The following is a 14,545-nucleotide window of genomic DNA, read 5'->3' on the forward strand; positions in this document are numbered from 1 at the left end:
ATTTGCATAGCTAGAATGATCCGGTGCCATCAATTTAGTAATGAAGTCACTCATTGAGCAGAAGAGTTTTCTAAAGATTATACAAAGCTGTAGGAAAGAAAAGAACAGAAATGAAATTTTATGTTTCAAATAAATGGGAAGTTTATTTTAGAACATATTTTCCATTGTAAATTTAATACAACCACTTTATAACAAATTTGGAAAACAGAGAAGATTGGGAAAAAGCACCCATATTTCATCAACCTAACTTATCAGTGTTTTGTGGTCTTTTGTACCTAGGCACATATATTTTTAACATAGATGTAATCATAATTATGTGTGTGTATATGTGTGTAATTTTACATCCTATTTTTTCTATTATTAATATGGTTTCATAACTATAACTTTTGTGACTATAAAATACTAATAAAAAGAGGTGTCTATAATTTTCTCACTTACTAAGTTTCTTGTGGCTAGCAGAGCAGAGGGGTAGAATCAGATGGATTAAATATCAGCTCTGCTATTGAACTGTGTGGATTTGGACAAGTTAGTAAAAGCTGTGCCTTAGTCTTCTCATTTACAAAATGAGGATAGTAATAGTGTTTTTTATCAGAGTGTTCTTGTTAGAGTTAAAGGAAATAATCCAGCATTTAGTCTGGCTCTGTCATATAATAGGTACTAAAACTAAGTATTAGTAAAGGCAAAAATGTCGAATATGTTACATTGGGTCTCAAAACTTAGGGAAAAAAAGCTTAAGTCCTACAAAACTGAATTTCCTGGGACATTTCCATCGCCCCCTTTAGAATTTTTTTAAATTTCTTTTTTAAAGATGAGGTCTTGCTCTATTTCTCAAGCTGGACTCAAATTTTTGGGCTCCAGTAATTCTCCTGCTTCAGCATCCCATGAAGCTGGGACTATAGGCATGCACCACTCTGAGCCCTGCTTGCCCTCACCGTTGAAGTCCCCATGTGCCCTTTCCCGGTCACAACTCCTTTCCTCCACCACGAACTAGACATTGATGCTTAGTGCTTTGTTGCTTTCCTTTATGCTTTACATGTAAGTATGCTTCTAAAAAGATATAGCTTATTTTGCCTGTTATTGAACTTGATATAAGTGGAGTCACACACATGCACTACACACACACACACACACTACACACACACACACATCATTCTGTATTTAGATAGCATGCAATCTAAGGCTCAGTTTTGTGATGAAAAAGCTTTAGACATGGAATCAGAGAACTGGATTTCTAGTCTAGTCTCCTTGAGACCTCGGGCAAATCTTTTTGCCTTTCTGGAGTCTCCTTGTAAAATGTTTGGATGTTCTAAGTGTCTTTGAAGCTTTAGAGTACAGAGTTGTTAAGTCTTTCCTACATGAGTATTGTGTGGCATATGAAAATCAGAGTCAAAGAGAATCCAGAGAAAGGCCTAGGTCTGGCTGAAATAGGCCTCCTGTTCCCCCAAATTAGGCCAATTGTAGTGACAGCAAACAAAGGGCTGTAGAAAAATGAAAGTGATGATCCTACATCACAAATAATTTTCTCATCTCTGATAAGTGCACATTTAGACATATTACTAGCCCTAATTATACTGTACATAGAGGATATTTTCCCCAGGATAAATCACAGCCATAAAGATTGTAATTTTAAGAGTTCAGAGTTCAAATAAGTAATCATGTATTAGATATTACAGGTTTTTCTGAAAAGAGACAGTTTTAAACATTTTATTCCATTCTCTCTGTAGATGTATCTGTATTTCTACAAATACTGCTTGTGGTTACTACTGCAGGCTGGCTCACTCACTGTCCATTCTCCTCTCTTCTTATCATGGCTTTTATACTGCAGAGACTGGAAACTTCAAACGTTTCCTAGACTTCTTTGCACGTAGAGCTATGATATGAATTAGGTCTATAATTAGATACACTCATGGAAAACTTAACAGAAAAGAAGTTAAGGCACTCTCCTAACCACTTTTGGTTGCATTTCTCTTAGAATTAAGGTCATAGAAACATTTTTCTGCAGCAGTGTTCCATAGTCCATTATTCAGCCTCCTGGAAGACAATATGCATCTGAGGCCATTGACAGCAGTAGGTTTTTGACTCCACCTTCTGTCATAGGGTTATGTTCTTGAACTCAGTGTTCCAGTAGTCTTCAGAGGTTCCAGCTTCACTGATAGGTCAGCTTGGTATTATACTGGGAATCACTTTTGGAAGCTTGGTCTAGAGCCCACTTCTTCAATCCTGACATGGATTTTTGTAAGCATCCTCTATTAAATAACTTCTTGCTTAAAATACCTAGAATGATTTCTAATTTTTACACTTAGTCTGAGCAATACACTTCCTAAATGTTATTTTCAAAAATCTATTCGTTGTAGTACAAGGCATAAAGTATCATAATTCTATAGAATGCTGCATCAAAAGAGGAGTTTTGAAACCAGAAAAACCAAGCTATACCATTTAGTAGCTAACTATTCTAAAGCAAGTTATTTAACTTCTCTGTATCTAAGTTTCTTTATATGTAAAATAGATGTTAATATACTAGTCTTGCAGAGTTATAATTAAATGAGGTAACATAAGTAAAGCATTGAGCATAGATGCATTACATGGTGTTCATTTCTTTCTATCCCTATATTGGACTTCCTTTAGTGATCGAGATGATTAGAAAAATAATTTGGGGGAGAAATTCCCTTTACAGGGCTTTTTATTAAAGAAAAGCTCACTTTATAGGAATATAAAGATTTAGTGCTGACTCACAAAGACAAAAGGAATAGCTTTAAATGCAGCTCAAGAGCAGACAGACATCTATTACGAGCCAGGGCAACTCATAATAGGCACCACCAATCCACATCAACTGGTAGCTCAGGACGAAGATTATTATTCACTCATTCAACAAATATTTATTAGTCCTCAATATTGCTAGACATTATTTTACTCACTAATATACAACATTGAATCATAAGGTCCCTGACTTGTAGCAGCTTGCATTCTATTGGTAGGATAGACATAAAATAAGTCAATACATAATTTCAAATAGTGAGAAGGGTTATAAAGAATAAAGTCCTCCTCCAGCTCTCCTTCCCTTACCTTCTTATGTCTCTCTCAGCAGTGTGTTATGCTGCTTGACTCATCCTCTCTTGCAGCTTCCTTTCATGGGAAGAAAGGCACAGGGAGGTAAAGGTTATGCCAACAATATCAAGAGTCTCTTAGGTAGGTGGGTAATTTCATGATCTGTAAAAGGTCAAAGGCTCGCTACTGTTTCGTGGATGTCAGTGGAAAACACAAGACATCCCGATTAGAGACAAAGGAATATGTTAAAGAGACAAAGGAAGATGTTGAGCCTGATGTCGGTGCTAGTTTCTCATGTCCCCCAGATCCCACAGGGTCTGAGGGGAGGGGTCCAGGTGGATGCAACGTACACAGTGGATTTGTCACAGCAAAGGAATATTGCGCTTGAGGAATTTACTGCTTTACAGTGTGTGGTAAGTCAGTCTGCTCATTGTTTGGGAGAAGGCATTACTCGGTTGCTCAAGGCTGCTCCCTGCAAACACAACCCTGAGAGGACACAAGTAAATAATGGTCAGGGCTTTGCATTCTCAGCATACCCAGAAAGAATGTGTAAGGATGCTCAGGGCTTTGACAGACTGATTTTCACAATAGGTAGAGTGGAGAAAAGGATTAAACCCTCATTCATTTATAGTTTTATGCAACCAAAATTATAAAATTTTCTCAAGTTTTTAGGATTTAGAACTTTGTCCTACTTCTTTCCAATTTTTCCCCCTTAGATATGATCTATTTAGGCCTTTGAGGAACTCAGACAGACTTAGAGTATCAGTTGTCAGAAAAGACAGATTTTCCTATTGTTAGCAAATATAAGCTGAGGCTCCTGTGCACATATAGACTTATCACCAGAAGCATGGGGCTAGACCTCATGCCTTCCAGAAACCTCACCCTAAGCACTCCTTCGAGACCTTTCCTATTCAAAATTACATTGAGTGCTCACTTTAACTCAATCTTCACTGCAAAAATGTATTTCAGTGGGTAGGAAAAATGACAGATATCTGTGATATGCTCCCAACCTGGAGCACTCCTTGGGTGACTGTTGTTCTTGCATCCTGGTAGAAGGGGTTCTTCCTGGATTATCCTCACAGTACACTTTCATTGAGCTCTCAAGCCATAGATCAATGACAAGGGAGAAAACGGTAAACTTGCTCCATGACAAATCAATACTGTCCGATTATCTACATGGACTTCCTTCTCCATGTCCCACGGCAGCTGTTTCAAATGTTTTCTCTCCTACTCACCTCCCAATTGCACCCATCTTTCACTTTCCCAGAGTAAATGGAAGTATCTGGGGAATGCTCTCCCAATATGTCACTACCTGTGTTAATCATACAGCAAGGCTGAAAGATCACTGTTACTACCCCAATATAATATGTTGGAAAATGGAGGCTTAGAGATATTATGTAACTTTCCCAAAGTCACAAAAGCTTTATGTACTGGAGAAGCAATCAGATTTGAACCTTTATGATATGAGCTCTGCCCTCATGTACCTTCCCTTCCCTCTATTTTCAGTGTTCCTACAAAAAGCTCTAGCCTTCTGAGCTCCAAAAACATGTACACTATAGAGAATGTTTGCTTTCGCTTTTGCTAGAAAATTTTCTCATAGCATAAGGATTAAATCTGTAGCAATTTATTTCCCTAATGACAGAGATAATTGCTCTGATCCAAAGGGAGGATAAAATTTCTCATATCTTTCCCAAATGAAAAAATTGTATCCCAGGATAGGCACCTAGGTTTGTTCTGAAGGTCCTGGGGAAACCAGAACGTATGTCTGTCTGTCTGTCTGTCTGTCTGTCTGTCTGTCTATCTATCTATCTATCTATCTATCTATCTATCTATCACCTATCTCATCTCATCTATTTATCTATCCATCCTATGTATTTATCTAATTTATCTGTATATCTCTATCAATCATCAATTTATCAATTATCTATCAATCTATTTTCCAGCTTTATTGAGGTATTATTGACAAATAAAAATTGTACATATTTATGGTATACAACATGAAGTTCTGATACATGTATCCATTATAAAGTGATTACCACAAATAAGCTTATTAACGTATCCATCACCCCACATAATTACCATTATTTTGTGGATAGTGAGAACACTTAAGATCTACCCTCTTAGCAAATTTTCAGTACACAGTACAGTATCATTAACTATAGTCACCATGCTGTATGTTAGCTCTCCAGAATTTATTCATCTAATAATTGAAGGTTTATACCCTTAGACCAAAATCCCATTTCCTCCACTTCCCAGTCTCTGGCAACCACCATACAACTCTCTATTTCTATGAGTCTGACTTCTTTAGATTCCACATACCGGTATAAGTGAGATCATGAGGTATTTGTCTTCTTGAATCTGGCTTATGTCACTTAGCATAATGTTCCTCAGGTTCATCTATGTTGTTGCACATGATAGGATTTCTTTCCTTTTTAAAGGCTGAATAGTATTCCATTGTTTATATATACCACATTTTCTTTATTCATTCATCTGTTGATGGACACTTAGGTTTATTCCACATCTTGGCTATTGTGAGTAATTCTGCAATGAAAATGGGAGTGCAGCTATCTAATGAGATATCACCTCACATCTCTTGGAATGGCTATTATCAACTCCAGAAGACATAAGGACTCATACGTTAGTATGTTAGTAACAATAGGAAAACATACAGCTTTTTCATAAGTGATAGTAAAATCTTATTTCAGTAAAGTAAATAAGTGATTAAGATTATCCAAATTAATTTTCTGAAAAAGAGAAGTTGCTTTGGATATATACACAGGAGTGGGATTGCTGGATAATGTGGTAGTTCTATTTTTAAGTTTTTAGGAACTTCATACTGTTTTCCACAATGGTTTACCAGTCTATAATCCTATAAATAGTGTACAAAGGTTCCTTTTCTCCATTTCTTGGTCAACTCTTATTATTATTTGACATGTTTCTAATAGCCATCCTAACAGGTATGAGGTAATATCTCATTGTGGCTTTCATTTACATTTGCCTGATGATTAGAAAACCTTTTTCTTTTTTAAATGGAGTCTTCCTCTGTCACCCAAGCTGGAGTGCGGTGGTGCAACCTCTGCTCCCCGCAACTTCTGCTTCCTGGCTTCAAGCGATTCTCCTGCCTCAGCCTCCACAGTAGCTGGGATTACAGGCACCTCCCACTACACATGGCTAATTTTCATATTTTTAGTAGAGAAGGGGTTTCACCAGTGATCTGCCTGCCTCAGCCTCTCAAAGTGCTGGAATTACAGGAATGAGCCACTATGCCCAACCTAGAGCACCTTTTAATATTAGCTGTTGGCCATTTGTATGTCTTCTTTGAAAAAATGTTTATCCAGGTGATTTGTTCATGTTAAAATTGGACTATTTATTTATGTACTATTGAATTATGTGGGCTCATAATATATTTGGGATATTAGTCCCTTAATAAATATGTGATTTGCAAATATTAGGTTGGTGCAAAAGTAATTGCGTTTTTTTTGCCATTACCTTTAAAAAATCGCAGTTGCCATTACCTGCAAAAACCGCAAATACTTTTGCACCTACCTAATATTTTCTATCAGCTGGGTGGTTGCCTTCTGTATTTGTTTGCTAGGGATGGCATAAAAAAATACCAAAGACTGGCTAGCTTAAACAACAGATATTTATTTTCTCAGTCTGGAGGCTGGAAGTCCAAGATCAAAGTGTCAGCAGGTTTGGTTTCTCCTGAGGCCTCTCTCTCCTTGGCTTGCAGATGGCTGCCATCCCAATCTGTCCTCTCATGGTCTTTTCTCTGTGTGCATGTATCCCTGGTCTCTCTCTCTTCTTATAAGGACACCAGTCAGATTGGATTAGGGCCTCACTAACAGCTTCATTTTAACTTAATCGCCTTTTAAACTTAATCTCCTCTTTAAAGACCTTATCTCTAAATACTATTATACTCCGAGGTACGGGGGGTTGGGACTTCAGCATGTGTATTTTAAAGAGAGACATTCAGCCTATACCACTTTCCTTCCATGGCCACATGATTGGTATGACCAGTCCCTGCAACAATTACTTTGCCCCCTTTCCCCTAAATCCTAACCATTGCTAACCAACACCATCTGTTTGGATTCATCTCTCAGTGACTCAGTGGTTTTGTACTCGTATAGCTTGTACCATCCTTGAACATATCCCACATCTGAAGTGACTACTTTAGATTTGTCATATCATACTCAAGATCATTATCTCTTTCTCTCTAGTTTAAATATATATTATTAAGGCACCTAAAATACTTGCTAATTCCTGCTTATCAGGTCCAATCAGCATAATGTTGTCAATGCAGTGGACTAGTGTGATATTTTATAGCATGTCAAGACAATCAACATCTCTGTGGACTATATTAAAGTGAATTGATACACCCCCAAGACAATACTGTGAAGGTATCCTGTTGGCCCTGACAGGAGAAAGCCAACTACTTCTGGTGGTTTTACAAATAGGTATAGAGAAAACAGCATTAGCCACATCAGTAGCTATATACCAAGTGCCAAGTCTTATGTTGATTTGTTCCAGTAAAAATAATACATTTGAGACAGCAGCAGCAGCAATTGGAATCACTTCTTGATTAAGTTTATGAGTCCACAGTTATTCTACCAGATTTATTCTGCACTGGTGAATTAAATGAGAATAAGTATCACCACCCCTACTCCTTTTAAGGCTTTTATGGTAGCACTGATTCCTGCAATTCCTCCCAGCCATGCAGTGTTGCATCTGGTGAACTAAATGGAAGCTCCAAGAGCTCCTGGAGCTTCCATTTAGCTCTCCCTAATAATGGTCCTCTTTCTATGGCTAAATCCCAATGTGGGGATCCTGTCAGTTGCTAAGTATGTCTATTACAATTATTAGGTTGATGCCAAAGTAATTGCTGTTTTTGCCATTAAAATTATGTCATTAATACATATTCCAATTACACTGGGAAAGTAGACACATAGTTGGTATGTGGACTAACAGTGGTGATTTCTGTCCCCAGGAATTAGCATCAACTCAGAGCCAGTGTTTAGTAAACCTAAAATGATCTGTGTATTTCCTTTTCGCCAATGCAGAGTCACTAGTAAATGGCCACATGTCGTTTTGGGGAAAGCTTGAAAGAATTTGCCATGTGTACTGTGGCCAAGGTGCAAGATCCTTCCTAAAGGGGACACAGATTCTCTTTCAACCAAGGGACTAAGGGTCTGTGAATTGACTTAGGTCTGAGAACTGGGAGATTGTGACTACCCACTGTGGTGACTCAAGTCAGGTTTTGGCTACCTGACCTAGATCTTTACAACTGTTATAAATATCAAGCAATAATCTATTTCAACTGCCTACCTATTTTGTTCCCAGAGCAGCTTTGTAAGCCAAGGCAGTCTGATATCCTGCTGCCCGTTAAGGTAGATGTGCCCACCTTGTCTTTGTTGGTTATGTGCTGCCTGGCCTCTGCTATTCTGAAATTGTGTCATCCTCACTGAAACCAGGGAGCCCATCTAGATAGTGGTATCCTCTATAGTCAAGGTTTTCAAGCAAGTCTAGTCTCTTTAGACACTGGAGGGCAACCTACTTCCACTGATAAGAGAAAGAGTTGGAGTGTTTAAGATTGTCGGTTTCATCTGGGTCCAACCCATTTCAAGTATTGAGATTCTATTATTAAAAAATAACACCCTTTTACGTGAAAAACTGAGAATGTGTATGAATTTAATAGCAGTTATAATTTAGTAACATGAAAATTAAAATTTTGTTTCTCAGCATCATTCTTGTTGCTACAATAAACCAGAGCTTTTAGAATTCTACAGAATATCTCTGGTTCTCATGCCATAACTCTGAGAGTTAAAAAACCTGTGCTTTCATTTCTCTTTATAACTAACCACTCAAAAGAATCCATCCCACACCAGTCTTTCTAGTCACCTTTATAACCATAGCAGTCAAGTGTAGCAGCCACTTGGGCCCCCAAGGCACAGGCTTCAGTTGGCACTTCATCAGGATCAACCACAGGTAATTGCTTAATTGAGATGCCCAGCATGTCATGAATTACATTTCCCTTTGGCAAGGAGCTCAAGCTCAAAACCTCAATCAAACTGACCTTTAATCCCATCTTTGCAGGTCTATTTCTTGGGACTACTCCTGGGACAGGGAAGGCTTAATAAAAAGAATTATTAACTATAATAGAGAATTAGAGTAATGAAGGATTCACTAGTGAAAAGAGAACTTTAAAGAATATAGCAACAGCAGTTATAAGGAGCTAACCTTATAACTAACTCTTGGACTGAGAGACAGAGTGCCCAATGAAGAATCTCCCCAATTCCTCCCAGGGCTAAGATCTAGACCTTTTTGGAGAGGGCATGACCTGGCTCACTGAATGGCAGAGAAGTCACCATTGGGCTACGCCTGCAAAGCTTGTGGAACATGTGCCCTCTGCAACTTGCTGCAAATACCTCTAGGGTACCAGGGAAGTTATTCATGGGGTAGTGTCTCACCTCCTCTACAAAGCTCCTGGAGTTGGGCATGGGAGAGGAAATTGCTAGTTACTGAGCACTATAGGATCTTGGCACTGGAGAAAGCCAGGTATGCTGCAAAAGCCTATCAATACACAGAAACCAGGAAGCAAAATCCTTTTTTTCTGTAATGTCTCTTCAGCGCCCTCTACTGACAAAGCTTCAGTCCCAGAAGGCAAACGAAAAACTGTTTAAAAGGCTCAGATCCATTTTTACAGTGCAGTCAAAAAGGGTGAATTTGGAGCTGAGAGGCAATCAATAACTGGCACAAGCATCACTTCTCAGATTACACTCATGGAATTCGCAGTCAGATGTTTCTACATGTGCCTGGACGGCCCTTTGTCAGTCTCCTTTCCCCCAGGTTTCAACAGGCTGTGACCAAAGAAGGAAATAGCCCGAAGAGAATGTGCAAGCCCTCTTCTCTTGCGTTTCCTCCAGCCCTTCACTAAGTACTCTTCCAGGCACGCCAGGCCCGAGTGTCCTAGGATAGGAAACCTGGGCAACAAAGGGAAGTTGGGTGTAAGTTCAACCCCTGTTGGACGTGGGGTGCTGGCGCCTGAACGCCTCCGAAGGCCTCAACTCCCAGAAAGCTGCCTGCCAGGTCACAAGAGCCTTGTAAGGTCTTCCTACCGCCGGGACACTGGGAGGCAGGCGCGGGGCGGGTCCGGCCGGTGACGCTCTGCGATTGGGCGCCGGGGGGCCCGCCCCCTCAACTCGGAGCGTCGGGAGGGGGCGGGGCCAGCCGCCCGCTCGGCTCAGGGGCTGTCGGCGCTTATTGACCCGGCGGCCGCCGCGCCGCCGCTGTCTCCTCCTGCTCGTAGCAGGCGGTGCTGGAGCGCCAAGTGGCGCTGGAGAACCGGCGCTTCCTTTCGCCGCTGCCGCCGCCATCTCCGCGTTTGTGGGGCGGGAAAGAGGGAGGGGGATCGCGGCTGCAGCTGGAGCGGGCTTCTCTCCGGGGACGGTCCTTTTCTCCCTGCTCTCCTTTTCCTTCTCCCCGCGTTGCCACCGCCCGCCCCCTGCACCTCCCCGCGCAGCCTGGGTTCGGGAGGGGGAAGGTAGAGACGGCTGGGGGCGGGAGAGGCCGGCAAGCGGATGCTAGCTCTGAGGAAACTCATCAATTCGTGCGCCCCGGAGTCCAGGGTACACACCGGCCCAGCGGCAGCGGCGGCGGCGGCGGCAGGAAGGGGCTCAGTTGGGGGAGGCGGGGGCGGTGCCGCGGGGGCGGGCCCGACCGTCCCGGCTAGAAGTTGTAGGGCTAGGCTCTTCACGACCCTGTTCCTTTCTCCTCCGCTTCTCTGACCTAGCTGCGCGGCCCCGGCCCGGGAACTGCCGAACCCGCGCCTCCCCTGGGTGAGGAGGACACGCCTGCCCTCGTCGAGAAAACTTTTCCTGCCGACTCAGTTGGCGCGGCGGTGGCAGGAAGTGCGGGCAGCGACCTCTCCTCCGCCTGCCCCGCGCGCCCTGCCGGAGGTCGGCGCTGAGCTTACAATCAAGTTTGTGGGGGCCCCTTCCCAGCTGCCGGCGAGTCTCGCCTCGAGAGGGGCGCCCGGCCCCGGGGAGGGCGGCAGGCCAGGGCGAAGGCCAAGGGCGTGTGGTGGCGCCCGAGACTAGGTGCGGAGCACGGCTGGGACTCGCACCCGCAGCCGACAGCGCGGAGGGCGCGCAGCCTGGGAGAAGGGAGCCTCCGGCGGCTGCTTTCTGGAGTCAACAGTCCGCTGTCTCCTCTGGCTGAGGACAGTGTCCTGGCCCCGAGTCTATCGAGGAAAATGAAGTTAAGCCGCCAGTTCACCGTGTTCGGCAGTGCGATCTTCTGTGTGGTGATTTTCTCGCTTTATCTGATGCTGGACCGGGGTCACTTAGACTACCCCAGGAACCCGCGCCGCGAGGGCTCCTTTCCTCAGGTAAGCACCTGGGAAGGGGGCGCGGGGCTCCGAGGGGCCAGGCGTGCGGGCCCTTGGTTACCGGGGGGGCCAGGCGTGCGGGCTCCTGATTACCGGCTCCTCCCCGACCTCTTCCTCCTGCCGCGGCCCCACACCGGTGCTGGGCGAGGCCAGGCCAGGGGAGGGTCCCAGCCGCCGCCAGCCGGGGCTCTGTAGCTCTCGGACGGCAATGACCATCTCTTGGGAGCCATCTCGCCCGGGCGCGCCGAGTTAACAAAGTGCCAGGCGGCGTGCGGCGGCGGCGGCATCGCTCTCAGGGAAGTGGCCATGTTCCGGCATTCGCACCCGGCCTGTTGGGGTGGCTTCGGGCACCTGCTGGCGGGGGAACGGGCGCGGCGTGAGGCGCCCCCCCCCCCAGCCCGGGTCCCGCGTATGGCGGTGGGGTCGTTCTCGGCTCTTACGGGGTTAAGTCGCCCGCACCAGCCCAGACCCCTGCGCTCACCGAGTCTCGGAAATGGATCAAACCGATCCCACCTAGCCTTATTATTATTATTATTATTTCTTCCCCACTGCCTCTGAAGAGAGAGAAGTTTATTTCGTGTTGCGGCCGTTTTAGATGTGAATCTGTAGGTTGATTTTAGTGTCGTCATTCTTCAGCTATTACCTCTGGATTGTTTGTGGCAGACATGGGGAACCGAGTGGGGAAGCGCGTGTTATACTCCGGCCGAAAGCTGTGGGGCGCTCAGCCCTGCGTCCAGTGGTAAAATTGGTAAATGAGTTGGGAAAACGACCCATCCAAAGTCTTATTTAAAGTTACCGAAAATAAGCAAAGTGGACACAATCTGTTCCCTTTGGAAGGGTACCCGCCGCGCGGCATGTGCGAGTTCAGTTTCAAGTTATTTGCCAATAACCTGTGCACTTCAGAAATTGCGGTGGAACTGGGTATTGTGTAGTGTGCTCTGGAACGGATGAACCTGAAGAACTCAAACCCTGACAGGGCAATCTAACTATTCCTACTTGACTTACGAGAGAGAGAGAGAAGCCTAGACGTGAAGTTGATATTTTTTTCTCTTTTGTGACAACTTAAATGACCAAAGAATATTCTTGCCATTTTTTTCTGTTATGCTAGAGCAAATGGCATGAATTTAATTGAGATTAAAGGACAAACTTTACTGGAATTATTTTGAAAGTGAAAAAAGACCCTTTTATGGGTGCTATCATCAATACAGAGCACTGAACATGTTTTGTCGGTGAGAGGTATTAAAAATCTTGCTGCAGAGAGATGTATCAAAATTTTAAAAGCCTCTGCTTCCCTTAGGTAGTATGACAGAGAAAATAGAAACAAGCACTATGGGCATCTTTAAATCTTGAGCTCAGAGCTTGTCCAGTGCTTCTTGATGAGGTTGGAGAGAACAGTTGGAAAAAGGTAACGAGTTTTAAGCTTAGCTTGATATGTTGTGTAATTTTGGTATTGAAATTACTGTAATTTTTTTCCCTCCAGTAACCTTATTTTCAGAATTTCCTCCATTACAAGAAAATCATAAAAAGTGATATATTTTACTTAAAGCATTTCCTTAAATAATGTCCTTTGGCTTTGGCTTGATGATCACTTGAAAATGATTTATGCAAACATCTGGACCTGGGTTTTCTGGCAACTTTGACATTTTCTCTATTTCTAAAGACGTGAGTGACTCATTCAGTTACTGGGAAATCTTAGGCAAAGCTAATTCCAATATTGTAATACCCATCCTTAGTCCTCAATGAGAGGCTGAAGTTCTGCTTTAAGTGTAAAGCATTTGATGAAAGGTGAAAGTGGCTGCTGGAGGAGAAGGCTATTGGTACTGAACTGGGAGGTAGAGCATTTTGTATTTAAGATTGCCTTTCTCAGATTTTCTATACTGGATTTTCACTGCAGAAAGAAGATATTCTTTGAGTGCTCGGAGGGCCACTGACTCCCCAAGCAGTCAGACATTATAAGACCCTTCTGTAAGCTTCACTGTTATGTGTGTGACATTAGCCTTCGTATCTTAGGTAAACTTCAGTGGGCGAGGGAACTGAGGCACGGAGAGATTAATTAGCTTGCCCAAGGTCACACAGCTGTAAGCTGAGATTTGAACAGGTAGCCTTTGTAGCCCAGGCTCCCAGCCACTATGTTGTCGTGCCTCTTAGGAATCTGTTGCCTACTGTTTAGGCTGCCATCTGCTTATGGAAAGACCTGATGTAAAATAGAAAGCAGTGATCCTCAACCTTTTTGTGCTGGGGACTGGTTTCCTGGAAGACAGTTTTTCCACAGACAGGGGTGGGGTTGGGGGGTAATCAGAGATTTCGAGGACGAAACTGTTCCACCTCAGATCATCAGGCATTAGATTCTCATAAGGACCATGCGACCTAGCTCCCTCTCATGCGCAGTTCACAGTAAGGTTCGGGCTCCTATGAGAATCTAATGCTGCTGCTGATCTGACAGGAGGTGGAGCTCAGACTGTAATGCTTGCTGACCTGCTATGCCATTCACCTCCTGCTGTGTGGCCTGGTTCCTAACAGGTCCACGGCCCTGGGATCCGGTACCCCTGATGCAGAGCATGTTGCTTTCTGGTACTTTAGCTTATAACTAAAGGAACTTCTATTCTGAAGCCATAATGAGTGTGGTCCTTTTTCAGAAACATTTATCACTTGAGATTTATACCTTCCCAGAATGTCTGAGCTCATTTCAGAGCTAAACATTATAATGAAAACCATTATGTAGTCCAGCATCCAGAACTTGAGTTGATTCTTTTTTTGATTTTTATTTATTTTTTTCACTGCTTCTAACTTAATAACACCAAACATAGTAAAAGAAGGTTGCAATACATTTCTTTGGCAAGTTTGGGTACTGAATTTTTTCTTGAGTTTTAGTAGAGCCAAGCAGGTTGGTCACTATGTGTCATTTTTGGTGTCTAGTAGAATGGTTTATTTAGATAGGTGTTGAGTTCCTCTAAATTGTCCATTTTAGTTGGTTTCAGTTGATATGGAACCTTCACCAGGCTTTAGGTTCATCTTGTAAACAAGATATTTTTAAAGACCATCCTAGATTGAGAGCAATCTATTTGTTGTTTTTTTTGGAGAGGGAAAACTCTTGTGTTTTCCACCATTTGGCTG

General features: G+C 43.1%; 2 protein-coding genes across 2 annotated transcripts in view; one reads left to right on the forward strand and one right to left on the reverse strand.

Moving 5' to 3' along the window:
- Positions 1–10,261: 10,261 nt before the first annotated feature.
- The window catches only part of MAN2A1 (mannosidase alpha class 2A member 1), a 183,980-nt gene continuing 179,696 nt past the window's right edge, over positions 10,262–14,545 (forward strand). Inside the window, exon 1 of the mRNA XM_003899978.5 lies at positions 10,262–11,431. Coding sequence (XP_003900027.1) covers positions 11,297–11,431 — 135 coding nt within the window. The 5' untranslated portion in view covers positions 10,262–11,296. The remainder of the gene's footprint in view (positions 11,432–14,545) is intronic.
- LOC110743510 lies at positions 10,268–11,296 on the reverse strand. Its single transcript, XM_021939584.2, has one exon. The coding sequence runs from the start codon at positions 10,643–10,645 to the stop codon at positions 10,286–10,288; it is 360 nt and encodes a 119-aa protein (XP_021795276.2). The 5' UTR covers positions 10,646–11,296; the 3' UTR covers positions 10,268–10,285.

Source organism: Papio anubis, chromosome 5 (assembly GCF_008728515.1).
Source record: "Papio anubis isolate 15944 chromosome 5, Panubis1.0, whole genome shotgun sequence".
Lineage (NCBI taxonomy): Eukaryota > Metazoa > Chordata > Mammalia > Primates > Cercopithecidae > Papio > Papio anubis.

Bases quoted from the DNA above. Each gene is read 5' to 3' on its own strand.
- LOC110743510 (XM_021939584.2), bottom strand. From the start codon at position 10,645: ATGAGTTTCCTCAGAGCTAGCATCCGCTTGCCGGCCTCTCCCGCCCCC.